We start from the raw sequence: 24,125 nt of genomic DNA, 5'->3' as shown, positions 1-24,125 counted from the left end.
CCGCCAACCAACACAAGTTCAATTTTCTGTATATCTGAAGTTATCCAATCTTCTGCCAGTCATACCCTAACTCATACCAAGTCCCAATCACTATTCACCCGTGATAGTTGATCTTCACTACCTCACAGTTAAGCAATGCCTCAGTTTTCAAATTCACATCCTGGTTTTGAAAAGCCTCCATGGTCTCATCCTTCCTCATTTCAAATCTCGTATGGCCCTATTATCCTTCAAAATAACTGCATTCCTCAAATTCTGGCCTCTTGACCATCTCAGAATATGTCTGGTTCATCACTGATGGCCATGTGGTCACCTGCCAAGCCATAAGCTTCGGAATAACCTCCCAAAATATTTGCCTAACCACTTATCCTCTGTTAAGTCTCTCAATAAAACCTACCTCTTTGTCCAAGCATTTGGTCATCTTTATGGGGTTCAGCACCAAAACTTTGGTTGATAACACCCCAATTATGCACTTAGGGTTGTTTGTAATATTAAAGGTGCTTTATAAATGGAGTTGCAGTTGTGGTGTTGTTGGCAGGTGTCACATTGAAATATATGTTGATAGTCTGGAAAATCTCTGCTGACAAGCCCATTAAGGTCTGTGGGCAACCATGAGGTGAACACCAAAAGTCATTCCTTCACTGGCCATACCAAATTCTTGGCAAATAACTCGGATGATTACGTCAAAACCTCATTATTCAAATACATATCCTGCACAAACAGAATTTCTCAATTCTGTTAAAGCCTTGTGTAATTCTTCCAGGATGATCTTAGCTATCAATGCTGATCTTAGATTTCTGAATCCTTGGATTTCTGATTAATGAACCCTCGGATTGGCGCCGATGCACAATGGTTCAATCACTGTGCCCCATGGTATTTTGCAAACACATGACCATAATTCGTAATATTCCTTTTGACTGAAGTATGCTTACAATAAGAAAATACTGCCAGCATTGTAATTCGAGATTTCTGGAAGATTTTTCTTCTTTCAGGAACCACACAACAAAAAAAAAATCAAAATTACTGGAATTTACAAACACCTGCACAATTACCCAGGTATAGTTCAAAAGTTACATAGAACTGGAAATTACATAGTACATAGAACATACAGCACAGGAACAGACACTTCGGGCCACGACGTTGTGCCGAACTAACTGAGTTAATGATGCCTAATTAAACTAATCTCTTCTGCACATGGTTCATATCCCTCCATTCTCTGTATATTCACGTGTCTATCTAAGAGACTCTTAAACACCTCTATTGTATCTGCCTCCTCCACCACCACCCCTGGCAGTGTATTCCAGGCACCCACTGCTCTTTGTGTAAAAAAAACTTGACCTGCACATCTCCTTTGAACTTACCTCCTCTCACCTTAAATGCGTGCCCTCTAGTATTAAATATTTTGACCCCGGGAAAAAGATACCGGCTGTCTACTCTATCTATGCCTCTCATAAGTTTATAAACTTCTATCAGGTCTCCTCTCAGCTTTTGCTGCTGCAGAGTAAACAACCCTAGTTTGTCTAACCTCTCATCTCACATGCCCTCTAATCCAGGCGGGAACCTGGTAAACCTCTTCTGCACCCTCTCCAAAGCCTCCACATTCTTCCTACAATGGGGCGACCAGAATCGAATGCAATACTCCAGATGCAGCCTAACCAGAGATATATAAAGCTGCAACATAACTTCCTGACTCTTGAATTCAATACCTCAACTATTAAAGGCAAGCATGCCAATATGCCTTCTTTCCCACCCTATCAACTTGTGCAGCCACTTCCAGTGAGGTCTGGACTTGGACCCCAAGATCCCTCTGCACATCAATGCTGTTGAAGGTCCTGCCATTGTCTCTTAACATAGTTTGCTGCCTCTTTTTCTTGTGATATTGAAATGTGGTATACAGAAAACAAAGTTGGTGGAGATGCAGGAGGAGTCAGTATTGCCTTAATAGCACCATTTTGAAGTTGAAATTAGCAATATTTCCAAAGAAAGTCAGCCAACATTTATGCAAACTAAAGTAGATTTAGGACTTCTTTCTTGACACTACTCAAAAAGTAAATTTATTTCTGTTTAACTATGGCTTCTGTTTAGCTTCTGATTTGGTTTTACAGCAGCTACAGGGCAATAGTACATTGCCATGGATATAAGGAAGTTGAAACTTGATAACTTTCCAGATGGAAAAACACCATTGTATTACTAGATTTTATTCAAAAACTCACCTAAATGTTGACCACACCAGCACAGGGACATGATCCACAGCGGAAGTACCCTGAAAAAGATGAATTAAAGTGCACCATAGCAGTGGCTGCAAACACAAATGATCTTGAGCCATGGAACTTTCAACGGCACTTGCCTCCGATCAAAACACACTGGAAGTGAAAATGTGCATATGCTTAAAGTAAAACAAGCTCTGCTGGTCACATCTGCAACTTCCAGATTTAACTTGGTTTTTCTGGTGCCTTCTTGTTTTGGTATAAATGTTACTGAACGTAGACAGAGAAAGAAAATTTAATTAAATGGCATTTTGGAGAAAAAAGGTGAAAAATAGTTTAGAAATTTCTGGTGTGCCGTGAAACAATGACAGACAAAAGGCGTGTGAGTGATGTTGCAATCAGCAATGAGAACGTTCACTGATTAACTTGTTCACCACCAAAATAAACATACTTAAAGAATGCCAGCCCTTTTCCCATTTGTATTCAATTTCTAACTTTTCAGCAATCCTCCAACAAAGAACAGAGAATTAGCAAGAGAAATAACAAACATATAACGTTTCTAAAATAAACTAAAACAAAAATCTTTGGGTGAATATTTCCTCTGTGCGCCGGATATAATGAAAACATAAATCTGCATTTCACAAATGGTTCATAATTTTGTTAGGGGTAGCACACAAAACTCTATTGCTCATGTTTTTACCTACAGCATTTCTCCACATAAATGCCTCGAAGTCTAGGACTCCGATACAAGCATGTAAGCCCCAAGCTTAGTAGCTACTTAACGTGAATTTGCAGCAATATACCACCGCTTATACTTGCTATTTTTTCTACTGCAACTGTACCAGTCTGAAGGATCAAGGAGTCCATTGTAGATATAAAAATTTACACCGAGCCCAGAGATTACCTTCAGAACAAACTTCCTCCATTACAAGCTGATGTCAACAAGGGAGTCACTCGTACTAAAATGAATGTTCACTAATCCAAAGTTTCTAGTGGTTGTATACTATTTCATAACTATTTTCCCCCTTTATCTCTACCACACGTGTTCAGTGAATACAAAGAGCAAAGGTAATTGATTTACAACGTCAAGCTTCAATGCCCAGCACACCATATGGCCGGATGCATTTCCAATTTTTCTATATATGTGCAATGGTCAGCGGCCCTTCCTGGAGGCTATGGGGTGGTTGTTATGCAGTATCCAAGCAAGGGGTTATTATAGGTCACTGGAGCCAGCAACTTGTGGTTGGAGTCAGTCTGAACTGGTTCCAGCCAGCCCTAACTGTATCACCATGCAGCCATCTGCTTTGTCTCCCTATTACACTGTTCATTTCAATGCAGATGAACAGCTGCTTTGGACCTAGGAAAGTATCAGGTTATAAGTTTTAAATTAATTGAATTTACCTTCATGTTTTTATTTAATTAACATTAAAAGTTTTCTGAATTATTAATAACACTTAAGTGGTTCTTAATTGTGTGATTTCTAACAGCTTTTAAAAGTCAGAAGCATTCAAAGACATTAGGCTGCATTGTACAGGTCCAGGCCTGCAGTTTGGATCTGCCATTTTTTAAAAAAACGTCTCACACCCATCTGCTACGAATCAGGGAGCTGTGACTTTCTTGCAAAGTTGGCACTGGAAGCATTTGGCAAAGCCCTCAGCTGTGCACATCCAGCGTTGAATGTGAGTGATCATGTGGGACCTCGTCCTTCCCACCAAAAATTGACGGATGGCCACGGCACTCCTCAAAGCCAGCCTGAACTGAGCAGCTGTACTTTAAAATGGCTTAAATGACTCTGCAATGGCTTAAAACCTTAAACAGTTTTAAATGTGTTCAAAAACTTTGCTTTATTATATAACATTGTTATTATATACTTATAATATAAAGCTATTAACTGGAAATTTTTTTTAAAACTGCATATATTATGGGAAAAAAAGGGAAGTTTTAAAGACCATAGACAATCAGTTGATAATTGCAGTAAAAGGTTAATCAAAGGTTGTCAATATTCTAACTTGTGCAATATTCTAACTGTTGGCCTTCATACTACTCGTAACACTTCAGTTGTGTAATTTTCTTTTTAACTAAGTTCCTTTCATTTTCCTTTCCCAATTCTCTTTTGGTGGTCACTAAATCCTGCTAATTCACATGGTGTTTCTGTCGGGTAGTTCTTGGAGAATCTCAGCATTCCTTGCACCACTCTTGGAGTCCACATGGAGTGGCAGATCAAATTGACAGATTTAGCTTCCTGAATCTCTAAAAACATTTGGGCCTCTCCAAGTCCCAAACATCCCAGTATATAAACAGGTATAGGTCAGCTATTTGCCAGAGAATTGTACACATTTACCAGCATCATTGAATCCTCATCATTCAGGATTCAGAAAATATATAGCAGCAAGTTGTCAAAAGTGGGTCTGTAGAAGGCAATTACATAAGTTACATGTGGTACAGCAGTCAATGCTTGCAGCTTGAAGCTCACAGTAAGTTCTGACTGATAACAAAAAAGGCAGAAACTAAATTCAATATGGGGAGAATGAAAAGATGAGGAATTCATCTCCAAAAGAAAAAGAATGAAACCTGGAGTTCACGATGACATAAATATATTTTACTCCATTTTTTTACCCACTTTTTCTACTATGCCATGATTTCTATCCCAGTGGTTTCTGAAGACATGCTGTGAATCAAGTCATTAGATGAATAAAATATCTGGAAAAAGAACCTCCAGATATCAAACCTAGATTACGCTTGCTTTACATGACCCCTGAAGTATTTGATTCAAATACCTTTTCTGTACAAGCACAGTCTAATCTCTATCTTAAGCACCTTTAATCAGTGGTTCTCCAAAGTAATTAGATTCAAATTTAGAAGTTCATCATGACAACAGAATTATTTTAAGCCGTGTGATAACCTTGTCCCCCTCCAATGAACTTCATCCAAATTTTCTAGTTCACCTGTAAAGTGGACACTATTTGAAGTGAGACCCATCAGGTTCTATGCAATATAGTGTTTTTGCTTTGCATTAGATCACTCTGGCAATACAACATTACACTCCCTAGGTTTTGGCTGACGTTTTGTGGCACTAATTAATTGTAAACCTTTAAGAGAATGGTCATACTAATACATTATACATGTTTCTAGAAAGGTTCCTGCTGTTTGGAGGGTATGAATATTACCACACTATTTAAGAAAGGGAGAGAGAAACTAATCCTAAACAACTTGTTAACATGACATCAATAGCTGGGAATGTGCTGGAATCTATTATAAAAGATGTGATATTAAGACACCTAGAAAATAATAACAGAATTGAGCAGAGTCAACATGGATTGATAAAAGGAAAATCACATTTGACCAACTCTTGGAGTTCATTGTGCATGTATTGAGGGAGAACCGGTGCATGGAATGTGTTTGGATTTTCAGAAGGCTTTCGATAAGGTCCTACACAGATTGGTGAAGGTTAAAGCACATTGAATTCAGGGTATATTACTAGCATGGATTAAGAGTTAGTTAACAGATAGAAAACAAGGCTATGACTAGTGAGATCTGGGCAACTATTCACAATCCATATTAATGATCTGAGGGGAATCAGATGTAACACTTCCAAGTTTGCTGATGACATACTGCCAATGGGGAACATGAGTAGTGATGAGACAAGCTGAGCGAGTGGACAACAAAATAGCAGGTGTAGTAGAATGTGGAAAAAAAAACAATGATAGTTTTTTTTTGAAAAGTACTGAGAGACCGGGAAATATTGGTGTTCAAAGGCATCCTTATACACAAGTCAAGGAAAGCTGACGTTTAGGTGCAGCAGGCAATTGCAACAGTAAATGGTATCTTGGATTTTTATGGCCAGAGCATTTGCCTACAGGAGTAAAGATATCTTACTACAGTTAAATTACACCACACCAGGAGTGTTATGGACTATTTTAGTTTCCTTTCCTAAGGAGTGAGATATCTGCCGCAGAGGGAGGGCAGCAAGTGTTCACCAGAGTGGCTCCTACCATATGAGAAGTGAAAGAGTAAGCTAGACCTCTATTCACAAGAGTTTAGAAGATTGATAGGTGACCTTGCTTATACGTACAAAATTCTGAGAGTGCTCAACATGGAAGATGTGGGGAGGATGTTTCCCCTGGCTGAAGAATCTAGAACTAGATATCACAAGTTCAAAATAAGAATAAGTCATTTAGGAGAGAGACGAAGAGAAATGTTTTCATTAGAGAGTGGTCAGTCTTTGGAATTTTCTACCTGAGTGTTGTAGAGACTCAGTCATTGATTGCATTCACAATAGATAGTGGTTAGCGATAGGGATCCAATTCCCGCCACTGTCTGTAAGGAGTTTGTACATTCTCCCCGTGACTGTGTGAGTTTCCTCCGGTTTCCTCCCAGATTCCAAAGACGTACAGGTTGGTAGGTTAACATGTGTGTAATTGGGTAGCACGGGCTCATTGGGCCGTAAGGACCTATTACCATGCTGTATAAATAAAGTTAAAAGTTTAAAAAGATATGGGATAGACAACGGGCAGGAAAATGATGTTGAGGTAGATAATCAGTCACGATCTTGTTGGCAAAGAAGGAGGTTGGTGGTTAAAAAGTACATTAAAGACACCTGTACTTTACAGTAATTTTCCCATTTAGTGACTATGCTGCAGAAAGAAAAGAATATTTGGCAATTAAGTACTTTGGCGAATTTCTTACCTTTAATTTGTGAATTTGAGTAGAGCCACAATGATTAAAATCTGTTAGAATGCTTATCAATTAGTAAAAAGATAAGCTGACCAAAGGAAGATGACAAAAAGTGAATCACCTATCATAAAGATAACGTGTAATAGAGAACAGAGAACATAAATACAATCGAAGAGCCCTACTTTTCTCTATGCAAAACGCGAGTTCACATCCATAGTTCGCAACAAATGCATCCCCTTCATTCGATTTTCATTGATCTTAAAACTCAAAATGTATATTTTGTTTTAAGTCTGAAATGCTATGCAAAATTAGAGCAAATGACTGTAAAAACATTTTTGGACTTTTACTCAAAAAAAAATTTGGCTGAGAGAATAGTTCAGCACATACAAATCAATCAGTACATTCTGGTAAGTTATTCAAAGGATATCAAGTTTTTTTTACTTGTATTTCATATTAATAATGTAATTTCAACAATATGATAAATACGTTAATTTGCATAGTAGAATTTCACCTTGGTTGAAATTAGAATATTGCAGTTTAAAAATGAAGACAGCTTTTTCTGAGACCTTGAAACTTCGCTAGCTGAATTTTTACAGAAGCAGCCCCTTTGCATACTAACAGGATAGGCTTTGCATTTTTGATCTAATCATTTACTGCATCGAGTCATGCTTCTAACTGGGAGATATGATAAGCCTACTTTAATGCACTTCTGAGGTCCAGCATTTTTGCAAGTCATTCCGGAGAGGCATGATTCTGCCTTAAGTACAAAAAAGAATCAAGATCATATTGATACTTTTTCCCTTTGGTATTACCTTACTTTTCAATAAATTTACTTCTTTTTAAACCAAGCTGAAGTTTTGAGCTATCCCCCTGTCTGGAAAGATCTAGATCACTTGAGCGAAAGCTGAGACTATTTGTAGAGCAGACTGAAGTTTTTCCTAATAAAAGACCATGCCTGATATTTTATGCAATAGATCAAGCTTCATTTCAGATGCCCATTGAAATGACTGTTGTAATGAGAAAATATCAGGAAAATGTCCAATTTTTAATGGGATTATGTTGAAAAGTATAAAGATGATTTCTAATCCAAATCCAGTTACACTAGTTTACTGTCATTCTACAGTCGATGGGATTAAAATAAAGAATTAGCTATAAATTAAAAGGATTTCAATTAATCTTTGTTTTATTTATAATCTATGACTAACGAATAACATTGTAACATTTTATTCAACAAAGCCGTAATTTTTAATTGAAATTAACCATTGAAGTATGGTTGTCTGATATCGTCCACTGAAGTAACTGATGAACAATGGCTTTCATTTAGCACGAAATAAATTTGTAATTACGAGGTCATTTGTGGAATTCGAGTCTTTCATCAAGCAAGTGCGCGCATAATTCACTACTTCAGGAATCCGAGAAAAATAACTCTTTCCCAACGTGTGTCGGTGCTTGATCTTGCGAATAAATGTGGCCTCATAATCCTGCATGGTAAACAATATAAACCAGAGTAAATCACCATGAGGATTTTAAATTGAAAGGAAATTATTAAAGTTGTCTTCAACATGTACATATCAGTACCCTTCCTTTGTGCCGTGGATGTTCAAAGCACTGGCCTCTCAAATTTATAATAAGAAGTTGAAGAGACATGATAGAATGGAAGGATACTGAGTGCTTGAAAATGTAATACAAACAGGACAGACATGAATAAGGTAATGAGCCCCTAAACCTTGAATGGGGAAATAAACCAGCAGAGTTGATCTGAGGAAGCAACAGTGAGATATTATAGAGGAACAATGATAAATGCTAAAACATAGAAAGAATATACAAGTTTAAAACACTGAGAGGAAATTAATTTATCTACCTTTTCAATATCACGAAGTTTAAGATGAGCTGCAGCCTCTTCTTCTGTGAGGAGGATACAATTCCATGGTGACCACTCAGACTTTTTATCCCACCTTATCATTATCAGATCCTTCAGATTTGCATTAGCACTCAATGCAGACTGTGTGCCCCAAATACTGTCAATGAGATATTTCATATCTTGTTCCTGCCAATATAATATCAGTTTGTAAATTCATACTAAAATAAAATTATCTGTTCAAAATAACAGATCAAAGCATTAAATCATAGCTTTTACTAAAAAAAATAGTTTTACAACTAATTTTAATATCAAGGTGTCAGTCAAAAAGAAATTTTTGGTCTAAACATATTGCCCCTTTGATGAAAACCACACAGAAATAACTGGCCATTCATATTTGCTCTTTGTATAGTCTTTTTTATGCAATGCACAAAGGAGGGCCTTGTGTTAACTTTCATAATAGCAGCTGTTCCAATGTAAAAATAATTCACTGTGTACAAAGCATTTGAGAAATACTGAGGTGGAATATAAATGCAAAGTCCTATGGGAGATACAACACAAGAGCAGACAATAATGGATGCAGTTAGTAGTTTGATCAGCATTTGCCCAAGTTGCTGAGTGCATTAGGTATGATTTTAGATCTTCAGCATCAACGTCACTTTGCTTTTTGGGATCAAAGCCATTACCTGGCCATTGAAAGAAAGAGCGTGGATTAGAAACTTTTACAAAGCACCATGTTTTTGTAGGCTATGTGATAGAAATTTTACTTAAAAGCCAACTACTAGACATTTCTTCTTTTGGTAACACACACATATTCATGGATGCAATGATGAGCAATGGCATCAAATGGTGTCAGCACTCACAAAAATACGTTGTTCAAATAAGATCCATGAATAACATGCATCACATGCACTTAAATAGGTCTGAAATGATTCAACACATGTATTCACGTTATTTAATGGAGACCAGCCTTTGCCTGGGTAGTCTGAGATGTTCATCATCTTATAGCTAGGTTTTTCTTGAAGTGTGCTTTCTTAGTGATCACTGCTTCATCCCCCATTCTTATCACCCCTTATGATCCTGTCCCCAAAATTCCACTCAGATTATCTCCTCAAGCAAGACATTCCCCCTGCCCTCCTCTTTATCCACTGCAACATCTCCCCAGTTGACACTTCACCACTCCCCACAATCCTCTCTCATCCCTCCCAAGACCAATCCTCTCTCCATGAGCAACATCTACCTTGATTGTAAGGGCTCATGGAAGAAAGACCGGAAGCATGTTTTTCTTCATTTAACAGCTATCCCACCCTTCACGACACCTTGGGCCTCATGTGAGAATGAATATGGCTGCCTGGGGACCTTGCACACTACTCCTAGGCCTACTTCTCTACAATTACCTACAGCCTCACAAAATATTATTGTCTATTTCTCAACATTAGAAAACTAGAGATTATGGGCCAGATCACATTGACACAGTTCTGTTACGATTGTCCATAATAGATAAACGCCATTTACCAGCAACATCTGAGCCTATAAAATGAGCAGACTGGGCTTACATTCACATACTTTTTCACTAATATTCAATACAAAAAAATGTACACAACAGCAATTGCTTAAAGCTTTTTGCAGTAGAAGTCATATTATACCTGCACTAAGAATGCTAGTTGGGCCCCATCTCCAAAATCTGCCTCAGTTTTTCTCAGCTGCTTCATGATCAGTTTGTACTGGCTTGACTCTGCACGATGACGAGCTTCATTATTCTGCTTAATGCATTGTTGACACACGTGGAGGTTCCGTGAAGTCATTGACAGAGGGAACTCAGTGGATGGTAAATAACTCCCACAACTTGAACAGAAATAAACATTTTTGCGCAATTGCATTGGATCCTGTGGAACCTATAAAAGATTTATATAAAGCTCACATTTATATAAAGAATTTAAAGAATATCTGTCTCCAGTCTTGGAGTCTCCAAACAAAATAAATAAGATCATTCTCCATTAGTACTTTTTACCTAACAATATCAAAGGAATTGATCAGATTTACCTTGCACCAAAGGGAAAACTAAATTTATAAGTCTCCAGTGCCAACTGAAGTTAATTTGGGATTTTCATGCTTTATGTATAAAGCTGCAATAAAGCACTGTGGAAATCGTATTATTCAACAACCAACCTGTTAACTTGTTCGTTCCCAGTTAGTATATTCCACTGCAACCACAGTGCAACATCATACACTGAATGAACCCATTAACCAAGAAGTTGAGATTGGGCGATACCATCACCAAAAAGCAGTGTAACGCAAAACTTTGATGACTCTGCCAAAACTTCTGTGCATGAAGGTCGCAGTGGAGCAGTTGGTAGAGCTGCTGCCTCACAGCTCCAGCAACTCAGGATCAATCCTGATCTCCGGTGCTGACTGTGTGGAGTTTGCAAGTTCTCCCTGTGACCATGTGGGTTTCTTCTGGGTGCTCTGTTTCCTCCCACGTCACAAAGATGTGCAGGTCAGTAGGTTAATTGTTCCTTGTGCGTGGGTGAGTGGTAGAATCAGGGAGGAGTTGGTGGGAACATGGGAAGAATAAAATAGGATTAGCATTGGATTAATGCAAATGGGTGCTTGGTGGTCAGCATTGAATCAGTGGGCTAAAGGGACTGTTTCTATGCTGTATGACTCTCTAATCTCGTATCATTTCTGTCCTTTGTAATGCAGTCTATTTAAGGCAAATAGAAATATTCCTTTAGCCTCTCTGGCTTCTTTTTTGTACTTGTGCACCTGTTTCTGTCATTGATTGTATACTTCTTCATCCAGATTCCTAGTTTCACACCATTAAATCCTTCTATTTGCCTTTCCTGGGCAGAAAATGGTCAACCACAGAGTGAATTCCATCATCTGCTAACATTTTACCCACCCATGTTTTCTGTCTATATCCATTGTAGCTTCCTGCCTAATCTAACTCTCACCTTTATTCCTATAAGCATTTGGTATACACGTGGAAAAGCAGAGGGTCAATACAAACACTTGGGGAGCACCTCCAACCAGAAATGTTTCTTTTATCCCTACACACCTCCCAAACAATTAACAATTCATTTCATATTATCTACAATTCTGTGCCATTTTATTTTGACCAATAGTCTCTGAAAGCAAATGTTTGGTAATCAAACTAGACAATGACTACCATATTAACAGCAGCTCAAACAGACTGGCTGTCCAGACAGGACTTATCCAACACTACTCTATGATCAGCCACCTATGCACGGATATTAATGTCTAACCTGACAAGATTCTGGACAGCCATGTACTTCTGTACAAAAGCAATGAATATAATTTGAAATGCTACAAATTGGAAAGTGAAGCATTTCTGATCATATTTGTATCAATAAAAGGGCAAAATGTATAAAACTACTCATCTGAATGACCCCCGCACATTAAAAGTAAACTTGCTTACTTTGTACCTTAAGGAATCTGGCAACCTCTGGGTTAAACATTGGTGTTTTGATGTACTGAAGAAAGAGTGTTGATATTCTCTGTCTGAGTCCATCCAGGTAAGATTCCTTTACTTGCCTCATAAGAAGATCTGCTTCTCGGTCAATCAAATCCACAATTTCCTGCGTTAACTTACAGTCATGCTCCTGTATAGAAAAAGTAATTGTTATTAGAGATTTCGAAAGAATCAAAAAATATGACCAGAAAGACGAGAGCTTTTACAGGCAGGAACAGACATATTTCATATTTTCATTCAATATATGCTTTGGGAACCTTTGTTTAAGAAAATGAGGATAAAGCACTTAGATACACTTAGACTGCAGGAAACTTTCTCCCCATATCAGGGTAGATAAAACTAGAGGACAAAAGTTCAGGGTAAGGAGGAAGAGATTCAGAGAGAATATGAGAGGGATATTCTTTTCCCAGAGAGTGGTAAAAGTATCTGGAGTGCACTGCCTGAGAGAGGAGTTGAAGCTGGGTCACTGACAGCATTTAAGAAGTGACTTGATGAACACTTGAATCACTTAGGCATAGAGGTTTATGCACTAAGTGCCAGGCGATGGCGTTAATATAGAAGCACACCCACTAGTCGACATGGACGATTTGGGCCATAGAATCAATGATGCTATGAATAGACACAAGGGTCTGATTGACCCGGAGCTTGAGGGCTCATCAGCTGAAGATACAGCTGCCAACAGAGAGCTGATTTAATATCAGGATCACTCAGAAGACCAGAATTGGAGGAGACCATACATCTATGGAGGTTATAGGGCTGGAAGAGATGACAGTTGAAAAAGGGTAAGACGATGGACGAATCCAAAAACAAAGATGAAAAATTAAGCACAAGCCAAAATAAGTCAGGAGTACAGGAGTGAGGAAAGAACAGGATGCAAGAGTTTAGGAATAGACAGCAGAGTTTTTGAAAGAGGTGATTAGCTTTAATACAATTTAAAAATAGTAGAACAGTCAGGAGATAATGCAGGGAGGTTGAGTTAGGTATCATCAGTGTACATAAAGAAATCAACACTTGTTTTTGGATATCATTGCCATGAGGCAGCAAGCAGACTTAAGAGGAAATAAAAGGTGGCCAAGGATAGAACCTTGTGTGACACTCAAGGTAATGATGTGGGAGTAAGAAAATAACCCAGTACGGGTATTCCTTTGGCTACAATGGCATATGCATGAAAAGAATCATAGAGGTGCAGTCCTTCTTCCCGGATGAGGATGGAATGGTGGCAGACAGACAGCAAGAGACGAGCAGGAATAATTGTAATCAGGTGCCACTGGTGACTATGATTGGAGCCATTTCAATACTATAGCAGATTCGGAAGCCTAATTGGAGACATTCAATAAGTTCAATGAAAGATGGGCATGAACTGGAAGTCTACAGCACATTCAGGGACTTTAGAAGAAAATGAGCAATAATTTGCTAGGAAGAAGGGAACAGATCTTTTTTGAGCCATAGATTTGAAGGAGGCAACAGTAATTCAGGCATCAATGTTACTAGCTCTACGATGATTTTAAACAGTTTCATACCTTGACTGTGTGTTTTAGTGTTAAAAGAGCATCCAGTCTCTCATCCGTGGTCAGGTATTTCATGTTAATACTGTTGTAAATATCACGCAGCTCTCTTGCCCGAATAGTGAACTGTGTGTCCATTTCAGTGACTCTCCCATCAAATGCCTTCCATCTTATGGGGTCTGCACACTACAGCAGTTAAAATGCAAGTTATTTTACAGTTGAAATTTACAATTTTTAAAAAAATATACAAATTTGTTTATAATTAGAGCTTCAACTTTGGAAAGAGTCAATTTGACGACACCTTGTGATCATTAGAATGCATACTATTTCGTTGGACTGAACTGAAACTTGCCAGGAAATGTTAGCTATTACACATTGAACTGTTGGTATCTATTTATCCACAAGTGTCATAGTTCATGGACTAGCTAGTTGCTGGTGCACTCTGACTTTTGACTCCACATAGAATTCGGAAGTGGAGAATGAAGTTGCTGCATCTCTCCAGCAGTTACACTAGGTAATCTGCTCAATGAGCCTGTGCTAATTTTAGACCCTGATGCAGGAAGAATGAGCTAATTCATTTGAAAACAGATGAACACCTGTGAGGCAGAAAGATAAGCATAATAATTTACATCTTTTTAATTAACTGAATTTGTTCTCATGGCCCAATCATTTTGCTATCGTTCCCAGAGCTCACATAACACATCATGTACCCACTAAGTTTGCCCAGTGGGGGGGTCCTCAAGGTAGCACCAAACTGATTGGCAAGGCCCTGACCAGCACAGGGCCTTGTCAATCATCAGCCCAAGGAAAATGCTTCGACAGCTGCTGAAGCCATACAATTTTTAATAGTGAGTTTTAGACATTTTAAAAATTAAAACACTAAAAGTAATTAATATATTTAATTTGACTCAAATATCAAAAAATGTAAACTACTTTAAACATACTTTTCTGCTATTTATTGTAAAGGAGGAATGGCTGCAAGAAATTGCTGAATCTCATACAAAGCTTAACTTATTACAGCTTCAGCCAGCAGATTTCCTTGCGTAACTGCTAGGAAACTACAGATGTTCACACTCAAGTGCTGGACCCCAGAATAGTCGCTACGACAACAGAATCACCTGTGTGGAAGTTTAGGACTGCTGTAAACATGCACTCCTGTATATCAATTTTAGATTTCCTAATAGCTACAAAGGTAAAAAGTGATAGTTCCTTTCCAACAGAAATTTTGAGCCAATGTTACTAATTAGTTAAATATATTTTAAGTGATTTAAACTTTGTTTTATATGTTTAATAATTATATAACCTTAATTGTTCGATTAATTGTTAATAGTTTTGACCCTTTCTTAGCTTCAAGGACAATTGGAGGGATTCAAAGTTACTAATGGTCAAAGCCTGGGTCCTGACTTGGCCAATTATTTATTGTTTTCAGCCATTTCATGGTTGGGACTTCTTTTGGCTCCCCCTGTGAAATGACATCATGTCTCACAAGCTGTGGCAAAACACTAGAGTCCTGCAGTGTTCCAGTAGTTGCTCTGGCAAATCTGTCCATTGAATCTTTGTTATGTTCCATTCATTTTAATGAAGAATGGCAGCGAAGGGGAAAAGTTACAGGTGGTTCACATTTTTTAATTAAATTGAATTTATTAATTTTTTTTCAGTCTTTTAATTTATAAATGAAAACTGCTCTGTTTTATTAATAAAGTATTAGCAGACACATTTACAAACATTCAAATGCTTTGGCACTTTTGAGAGCTAGTGCAGCCTGGGGACAAGGCTTAACCAGCTGCCAATGCATGTCTAAGGGTAGGTGCTAATTACACTCAAAAGACAGTATATTCCATAAAGCCTCGCCAATCAAATCAGAGCTCGGGGTTTGGGGTTTGTGGTTTGTGGTTGAAGCTCCAGGTAAGTGAACTTTGGTGGGTATGGGTGCAGCAAGCTTGGGTGGCTTGCCACACCCAGAAAATTCCAGGCCATAGTTTTCTTGTTGATTAATTAGTTTTAATTATATTGATTTATCAACCTACAATAAATCCCAAATTTAAACTTCTGCAAACAAATATGAGTTCTTACAGAAAAAATTTAACCCAGTGAACATTTTACTTGTGCTGTTTGCTTTTTAATCCAGTTCACCAAATTTCCAATTTCTATGCAGCAATACCTGACAAATAATTCTCAACCTTAATTGATTAGTGATTCAAGTAAAATATATCTTTTTGCAGAATTATTTTTTAAACACAATAATATATTGGTTCATTCACCTTATTCAAAAGATTCTGAATTAACTTTGGTCCAGTTTCCTTCGCAGCATCAACTCTGTGCCGAGCAATAGATGCAATGAGCTTTGCTTCTTGTTCCAGAAGTGTGTAAAGAGCTGCCTTGCGCTCCGGTCCAGTAAGAGTTTGGTTGATGTTGCTCAGCTCCTCCTGCTTCCATTCTAAATATTCACAGAGGGGACACAAATATAATTACATTATTCATTTTAGTTGCAACTAAGTCATTGTTTCTCCTACTAGCATGAGGAATTAGTGTTCAAATAAGACGATCAGAATTGTATTTGAAAATAAAACTGTGCCTTCTGAGGGGAGTTGGGCTAGTGTCACAGGGCCATTCTCTTCATCCTGAGTAGGACACTGCTGGTCGCACTTGTTAAACTCCCTTCACCCTTGAACTGGGTCACCTAGACGTCACTCCCTCTGTCATCAGAATTATTAACTGAATATGAATTTTCCCACTCAACTGGAGAAAAATTGCTATTTTAAACAGTCAATAGCATTCATAACAAAAGTGATTACACGAAGACCAGAAATGGAAAGGCCAAATAGAAACTGCAGTGAAGCAAAAATGTACCTTCCAGTGCATGAAAGAGCAAGTCAAAATCTTCTTTTGTCTTAGGATTCATTCTCCTTTCATATTGTTTCTTTATATAATCAGCTTTTTCCTTTTTAAGTTTCACTTCCTGCTCCTGTTCCCATTGTAGCCTTCTATCCCTTTGCATTCTCAGTTGGTGAACATAATTCTTAGCAGACCACCGTCTGAAGTAGGTCTGTATCACAATTACCTGAAATATGTGAAACAAATGTTACAGCTAAACATCAAAGCAAAATCATAAGACAGCAGTAAATTATAGTTTTCCATTAATGCTGATATTTTTGCAAAACTAAGTTTTTTGTAAAAGTGGTAATGCATTTTTGTAATTACTGACTTCATTGGTTACCACAATTATGTTATGATCAAAATATAGAGAGCAATTAAGAGTTACCTTATGTTCTACACATTTTAATATAGTTGGTAAGAACTCTTATAATTTCGGAGAAGTACAAAATAATTTTCTGAGTAACTATTTTTATACTCAATTCAATATAACGATATTAAATGAAATGATAGTACGTGGATTTTTTCCCCTTTCAGAATATTCAAATACATTTTCATTCCAGATTTCTTCTCTAAAATAAAATAAACTCCTAATACATGAAAGTAATCCTTCATAATTAATTTCCACATAATCTATTCTAAGGGACACAGACACATTTGATAAAGTACTGGCACCAGAACTGAAAGGTTACACTCATTGGGAAAGATTGAACAGATTGGTGCTTTATTTTTAGAGAATACTAGGAGGTAGTTTAAGAGGCCTTTAAAATTATGAATGTGTCAACCCAGGTCAATGTAGAGAGAATGTTTCCATTTGTGAGGGGATAGAAAAATCAGGAATAAGACAGATGCCAATAAATCCATTTGGAAGGAGGAGACATTTGTTTACTAAGTGAGTGGTTTGAATGTGGAACTTATTTGCAAAGGAAGTAACTGAGGCTTTCATAATTAAACTAGACATGATAAAAAAAAGTGTTAGAAAAAATACTGAAGGCAGAGGTGAGGCAAACAGAATGGTGATAATTTTCCACTGGTATAGAATTAGGGATTATGCTAAACCCAAGATGAACCTGGTTAAAACACACTATGAATAGTTCCATAGGACAGCATAACACTGGAAAAGGTGCAAAAACAATTTACCAAAATCATACCAGAATTTCACTTTAATGTTCCAGGCTATTTAGTTCAAGAAAAATTGAATAGGTTGTGATTCTTCTTCTGGAATAGAAAAGACTGGAGGGGTGATCCAATGGATATCTTCAAGATAATGAAAGGGATTGGTGGTGTAGACGTAAGAAAGAAGATTCTATTCTTGGCAACACCATGAACTTGGGTCCATAAATATAAGACAGCCACACTCATAAATGCAATCTGAATTTCAGGAGAGTTCTTTACTTAGAGAGTTTAGAATGTCAAACTGATGATCACAGAATATGGCTGAGGTGGCAAGCAGTAAATACATCTAGAGGGAAGCCAGAGAATGGGACAGGGATTAGAACCACTTACTAGTGCAATTAGACAAGGAAGAGTAGAAGATACTTTGTGTGGAGTGTAAACATTGACATGGATGTGTTAAACTGATGGGTCTGTTGCTTCACTGCAAGTAAAATGCAAATATCAGCAAAGGCAAGTTGGGCTGAATGGTCTGTTCCTATACCACATGTTCTCCGTAATGATTAGAACAGGAGTGGGTAATTTGGCTCTGGCCTTTTTCTATCATTCAATTAAGAGGGGGTGATCCGCACCTCACCTTCAATTATCCATTATTTCTCCAGAACCATTTTAATGAAAATGAATAAATTCAGAAACCACTGTGGCTGGACATCAAGCTCTAATTACTAGCCATAAAGTAAAATGTGTAAGAAGCATATTTATACAAACAAAATTCTGTATACTCTTATATTTTCTAACATTTAACGCATCAGGTCATTCTTTTGGAAGTCTAAAATGACAGAGTATTTAATGATTTGCTGGGCGTCTGCTCTGCATGTCCGCTCCTGTGCGTATGGGGAAGGAAAACAGTAGGTTACAACAAACAATCTTCTGGAGGAACTCAGAGATCAAGCAGCATCGGTGGGAGGAAAGGAAATGTTGGCATTTCAGGTCAAAACCCTGCATCAGGACTGTGAAAGAGTAAATTGTTTGATAATATTAAGCCTTACAAAGCTTTGTAATTTTAAACTGTTATCTTTAGAATTCAAAGTCACAGTACAGAATAAATAATCTGCCTGGAGACATAAGAGACTGCAGATGTGGAATCTGGAGCAACAAACAATCTGCTGGAGGAACTCAGCAAGTCGAGCAGCATCTGTGGGGAGAAAGGGATCATCAACATTTTGGGTCAAAAACCTGCATCAGGACTAAGAGTAGAGAGGGAAGATAGTCAGTATAAAGAGGAGGAGTAGTGAGACAGAGGCCAGTGAGCAATTGTTAGACTGAGGAGGGGTGAAGGATGGCGGATAGATTGAGCCAGGGAGGGGAGGGGGAGAGGTGGGAGTCGAGTTGAGAGACAGGGGCAGGTGCATGATATATGGAGGCAGACAGAAAAGGCAGATAGAAGCAGGTGGGGGGAGGGGAGGGTGAAGGCGGATTCAGCTAAATGGTTGATCAGCAGGAACACAAATAAATCCACCTGCGTTGCTAACTCACACAAATTATAAAGTCAAGATTATATCATAAACCATTTAGTCACTTACAACCAACGTAAATAAATACAGAATTTCAATCCTAAATTCAGTCTGTTAATTTTCTATAGAAAGTCATCTCTGAAGTGGACATAACATTTTTCAAAAATGGTTTTACAAATGATTTATAAAATTTTTGGAATAATTTGTTTTGCACTAAACGAAATTTCCCAGGTAAACATTGGCGTCAAGGAACCCATAGCATATGACAAAAAACATCAATCAATTCCACAAACTTTCACTTCCTTGTTCAGCTTAACATATGTAACGTTACAAAGAAACATTCTGAAATCTAATTGTTCACATACAACTGAATTTTTATATGGCCTGCCTGTTACGTACCAGTAACAAAAGAAACACACCGAGTCATGTATAAGTGTTAGAAACTATTTTATTAATAACTACTTATGATAATAAGAAAGGAAAAAAAGTAAAAGTGTTAGAATGTTAAAAGTAAAAACGTTAGATATTAAACATTAACCCCAAAAACTAAACCTGAAGTGTGTGTGTGGCAAATTCCCAAACTCCAAGTCCAAGAATAGTTCTCACAGTCCAGCAAGCCATAAGGTGAAACGTGAACAAAGGCTTTTGCAAAACCACCATTGACTGAAGAGAAAATATAGAGAGAGAATAGAGAAATTACGAAATCCAAATGTTCCACGATGGAACCCATACCACACCTCCGTCACTGATGATCTCCACTGCTTTGTTCCGAAGTATCTGCCACCCCGAAAGGCATTCGAGACGTAGCATTCCACACAAGTACCTGTTTCCCTCTACAGGTTAATGACAAAGTGGACTCCACCAGATTATTCCAAAAATCCATACGTGGATTGTAGTGACAGACACAGTTATTGTTTTTCATCCATCGATACAGAGCCCAGCAGGCAGTGTCTCTCTTTCTCATCTCTCTCTTTCCTGACTGAACCAAAATGTCAGCACGTCGTTATCTCCTGTTGTAGTAATGACGCCCCCCCCCCCCAACTCACACACACACACTCACACTCTACTGTACTATTTCTTAAAGGGACCTTCACCAAATAGTAACCTAATCCGTAACACTGCCACTTCTAAATCTTATCCACTATTGCTCTAAAATACACTGGCTATATTCACTAAAATTTCTGCTAACCCTGAATCTTCCATTCTTAACTCTGACAATTTAAATATGATTCCATTTGCATCATAATTTGCAATCACATCTTCAGACATTTAAAGCCTATGCTCTAAAACTCCTTCGCCAAACCTCTCCATATTACTCTTCTTCTTTCTCTCCTTGTTTTATCTCTTTTAACAAGCTTCATAGTAGAAGTATCATTAATACATGATATACATTGTTGTAATACAATGGCATATTTTTATCTATGATAAAATGCATCTCAATATCTGGTTGTTGTGAGGAATTGTTTTGATGATAGTTATTAGCTGGAGCTCCAAAAATATTCCTGGTGGCTATTTTTGAGTTGAGTCACATTCCCACAATTGAGGAAACAGTTTTTATAATAAGATCCAGTGTATGAGAAATAACATCAATATGTTCCTTTAGATATTCTTCACACAATTTCTGCACTAAAGGATAAATAGTTGGAAAATGACAATTGGAGGCTGGAGACCAAGTAAGTTCCTACCTACCTGTTTGTAAAACCACTACAGAGTGTATGACAACATCAGAATGGTTGCATTAAACCTCAGGTCTAGAAATACCATTCTCCATTGACTGTACTTTGTAAACAAAAAGGGCAACATCTGGTGACTAAGTTAGCTGCCTAACTTAGAATAAAAGTAAACATTTCAAGGCAACATGTGTGAAAGAAAGGAAAAAGGCAGAAATTAAAAGTTTACAAACAGATGAAAATACTCAACCCTAAACAAGGAGATGCACAAAACTGGCACAGGTTGAACTGCCCTTTAATCTTCTCTCTGCTGTGAAGTTGTTTGCCATTTGCTTTGTATTAAGAAACTTACAGCTAAATCTGGAATTTTTCATGTGGCGAACCATTGCCATAAATCCTCACTAAGGCACTGTACAGAGCTGCAAGAGCATGAAACCTTTGAAGTATAACCTATATTAATATTACAAAAGAGTGTTTAGTACAACTAAATCAAATTGATATTTGATATGTCATTCATGGGAATATCAAGTCAGAACTGTGCAGTCATAAGTCCAGCTTGGTAATTGAATGTTCTATTGGTAAAGTAGTTTGAAATAAAATCAGTAACCTAAATGATAACTTACCGCATTCAACCTACAAGCATGATATTCTTCAGCAGTGAAGTACCTTCCTGGAGTAAGCAACTTATCTGTGATATTGGACACATAACAGCCAATTTTGGTCATCTGTGTGGAGGTATTATTTGTTGTTTGCTGATATCGATTTCTTTCAGAAACTGTCTACAGAAAAATTGTATATTCATTATGGAAATTTTCCAAAGATGTTTACATTTATTTAAGTACAATTTGCTGCTATCTAACATTTTGTGGAGATGTAGCAAACTTATTATAAAAAAATATTTTATTGATTTTCTAACAGTTTATTTTTTATTATTTATTGTACTAATAATTGTAGTCTATGACCAAAGGGGCTACAACCTGATAAGTGTGATAAGCAGCTAACCAAAAGTGCATTAAAATTCACATTGTTATTTCCTTTCAGCTCACCTGCAGAGAGTTAACTTGATAGCTATAAATAAAAATCACATTTTTACTGAATATTAATGGAATATGATCACTTAAAGGACATATGGTGAGAACTTGGAACTGTATTTGCTAATAAAAGTGTCTAGCTAACCACAGGTAAGGCTCTAGTGACATCTAGTTGTATTTTAACATATTTCTAACTCCAACTCTCACTTGGTTTGTTTTAAAGAGCTTCCTGTCACTTTAAATGCCTTAATTTTAGCAGTTAGTAATCTGGGATGGGCAAAAAATGATGGCCTTGTCAATGACACCAAGATGCTGAAAATGAGTTGGAAAAAAAAAGCACACAGTCCTCTTAACATTTTATTAATTAGACTGTTCCGAAGGAACTCTGCATTATATCTAGGGAAAAGAACATTAACACAAATGTCCTCTCAAAGCCTGATTTACAGTTTCTGCCACTATCAAAATGCATGTGGTGAAACTGACAGTGAAAATGCATGCAAATTCTGAAGGAAGACCTAATAGGAAGAAATTTTTGAAATGTTGCAGAATTTGTATAAAAGTAGTAACAAAATAATACAACAAAATAGCAGTTGAAGCTTTATTCAAGTATCCTGCTCTACCTGCGTTTCTCGGCAGAACCTCTCCACACAAATACAATTTCTTTTCGACGGAGTCTGTGTTCCTGCATGGTGGAATTCTGTTCCTGTAAGTTTGTGTTTATAGCCACCCAAGTAAGGCTTGCGATAAGGAAGTCTCTCAATCTCCACGACCACGGAGCAACATGTCTTGTCATCTACAAGAAATCAGTGCTATAATTTTTGAAAAAAGCATTTTCAGTTCATCACTTTTTCGGTAAGAGAAAAAATCGTCAATTGCTGTAAATCTGAAATAAAAACAGAAAATGCTGGGCATACTCAATACATTAGTCAGCATCTGTGGCGAGAGAAATATAGTTAATGTTTCGGGTCTCTTTAAACAAATCTTTTTGTCAAGTCTGATTTGCCATAATAATTTAACTAAAGTTGTATACTAGATAATGAACACATAAATGAAATCATAAAATATTGTGCTAACTATAATGTGCAATAATAAAGAGTATAATTGTGACCCCAATTGACTTAATAGAGCAAAATCCCTTGCTACCCCTGGGGTGTGGGACAGGGGACCAAGGCCATGTGCTTTCATCTGTTATGTACTTCATTTCAGGAATAACTTTCAAGAACTCTCTCCACAGGGAACATGATTAAAAAGTTATCCCATTTAAATATGCATCTGTCACCTGACTATAACAGTATCTCAACCTCCTTATGACCAGCAAAGCACACCATAATGCTCATGTTTTATTTAAGTTCTCTAAAACAAAATAGATTCAATATTTTGTATTTAATCAGTTCCATCAACTAAGTACCAGGTTTGCAATTATTGCGTTTCTCAGAAACTTAGTGTCCAAAATACTTGGGTGGGTGAGAGAATATAGCTTTGATTTTTTTGTACCATTTTCCTACTCCTAATAGGAAAAAAGAAAACTGTGTTAATGACTTTCCTCTACTAGAAGTTTATAGAGAGAAAATTTGTAGCTAAGGATCCATGGTGCACTGGTCAGAGTCCATCTTATCATATAAGGGAACCATTCAATAGTCTTATCACAGTGGGGTAGAAGCTGTCCTTAAGTCTGGTGGTATGTGTCTTCAGGCTCCTGCATCTTCTACCCAATGGAAGAGGAGAGAAGAGAGAATGACCTGGGTGGGTGGGGTCTTTGATTATGCTGGCTGCTTCACCAAGACAACGAGAGGTAAAGACAGAGTCCAAAGAGGGGAGGCTGGTGTCCGTGATGCGCTGGGCTGTATCCACAACTCTCTGCAGTTTCTTGCGGTCCTGGTCAGAGCAGTTGCCATACCAAGCTGTGATACATCCAGATGGGATGCTTTCTATGGTGCATCGGTAAAAGTTGGTGAGAGTCCAAGGAGACAAACCGAATTTCTTTAGCCTCCTGAGCAAGTAGAGGCGCTGGTGAGCTTTCCTGGCCATGGCATCGATGTGATTTGACCAGGACAGGCTGTTGGTGATGTTCACTCCTAGGAACTTGAAGCTGTCAACCCTCTCGACCTCAGCACCGTTGACGTAGACAGGTGCATGTAAACCACCCCCTTTCCTGAAGTCAATGACCAGCTCTTTTGTTTTGTTGACAT

At 37.6% G+C, this 24,125-nt stretch overlaps 2 protein-coding genes across 2 annotated transcripts in view; both read right to left on the bottom strand.

Moving 5' to 3' along the window:
* The window catches only part of LOC127578353 (V-type proton ATPase subunit S1-like), a 37,956-nt gene extending 35,396 nt beyond the window's left edge, over window positions 1-2,560 (bottom strand). The window contains exon 1 of the mRNA XM_052030288.1: window positions 2,211-2,560. Within this exon, the coding sequence (XP_051886248.1) occupies window positions 2,211-2,323 (113 nt within the window). The 5' untranslated portion in view covers window positions 2,324-2,560. The remainder of the gene's footprint in view (window positions 1-2,210) is intronic.
* Window positions 2,561-8,046: 5,486 nt separating this feature from the next.
* iqub (IQ motif and ubiquitin domain containing) overlaps window positions 8,047-24,125 on the bottom strand; it is a 42,669-nt gene continuing 26,590 nt past the window's right edge. Inside the window, exons 11-19 of the mRNA XM_052030534.1 lie at window positions 22,557-22,729; window positions 21,529-21,684; window positions 16,585-16,795; window positions 15,996-16,171; window positions 13,750-13,920; window positions 12,183-12,359; window positions 10,383-10,631; window positions 8,740-8,925; window positions 8,047-8,359 (exon numbers count right to left, since the gene is read on the bottom strand). Of these exons, the coding sequence (XP_051886494.1) occupies window positions 8,195-8,359; window positions 8,740-8,925; window positions 10,383-10,631; window positions 12,183-12,359; window positions 13,750-13,920; window positions 15,996-16,171; window positions 16,585-16,795; window positions 21,529-21,684; window positions 22,557-22,729 (1,664 nt within the window). The 3' untranslated portion in view covers window positions 8,047-8,194. The remainder of the gene's footprint in view (window positions 8,360-8,739; window positions 8,926-10,382; window positions 10,632-12,182; window positions 12,360-13,749; window positions 13,921-15,995; window positions 16,172-16,584; window positions 16,796-21,528; window positions 21,685-22,556; window positions 22,730-24,125) is intronic.

Source organism: Pristis pectinata, chromosome 15 (genome assembly GCF_009764475.1).
Source record: "Pristis pectinata isolate sPriPec2 chromosome 15, sPriPec2.1.pri, whole genome shotgun sequence".
Lineage (NCBI taxonomy): Eukaryota > Metazoa > Chordata > Chondrichthyes > Rhinopristiformes > Pristidae > Pristis > Pristis pectinata.
Note: the sequence above shows the minus strand (reverse complement) of the source record. Positions and strands in the feature narration are given on the sequence as shown.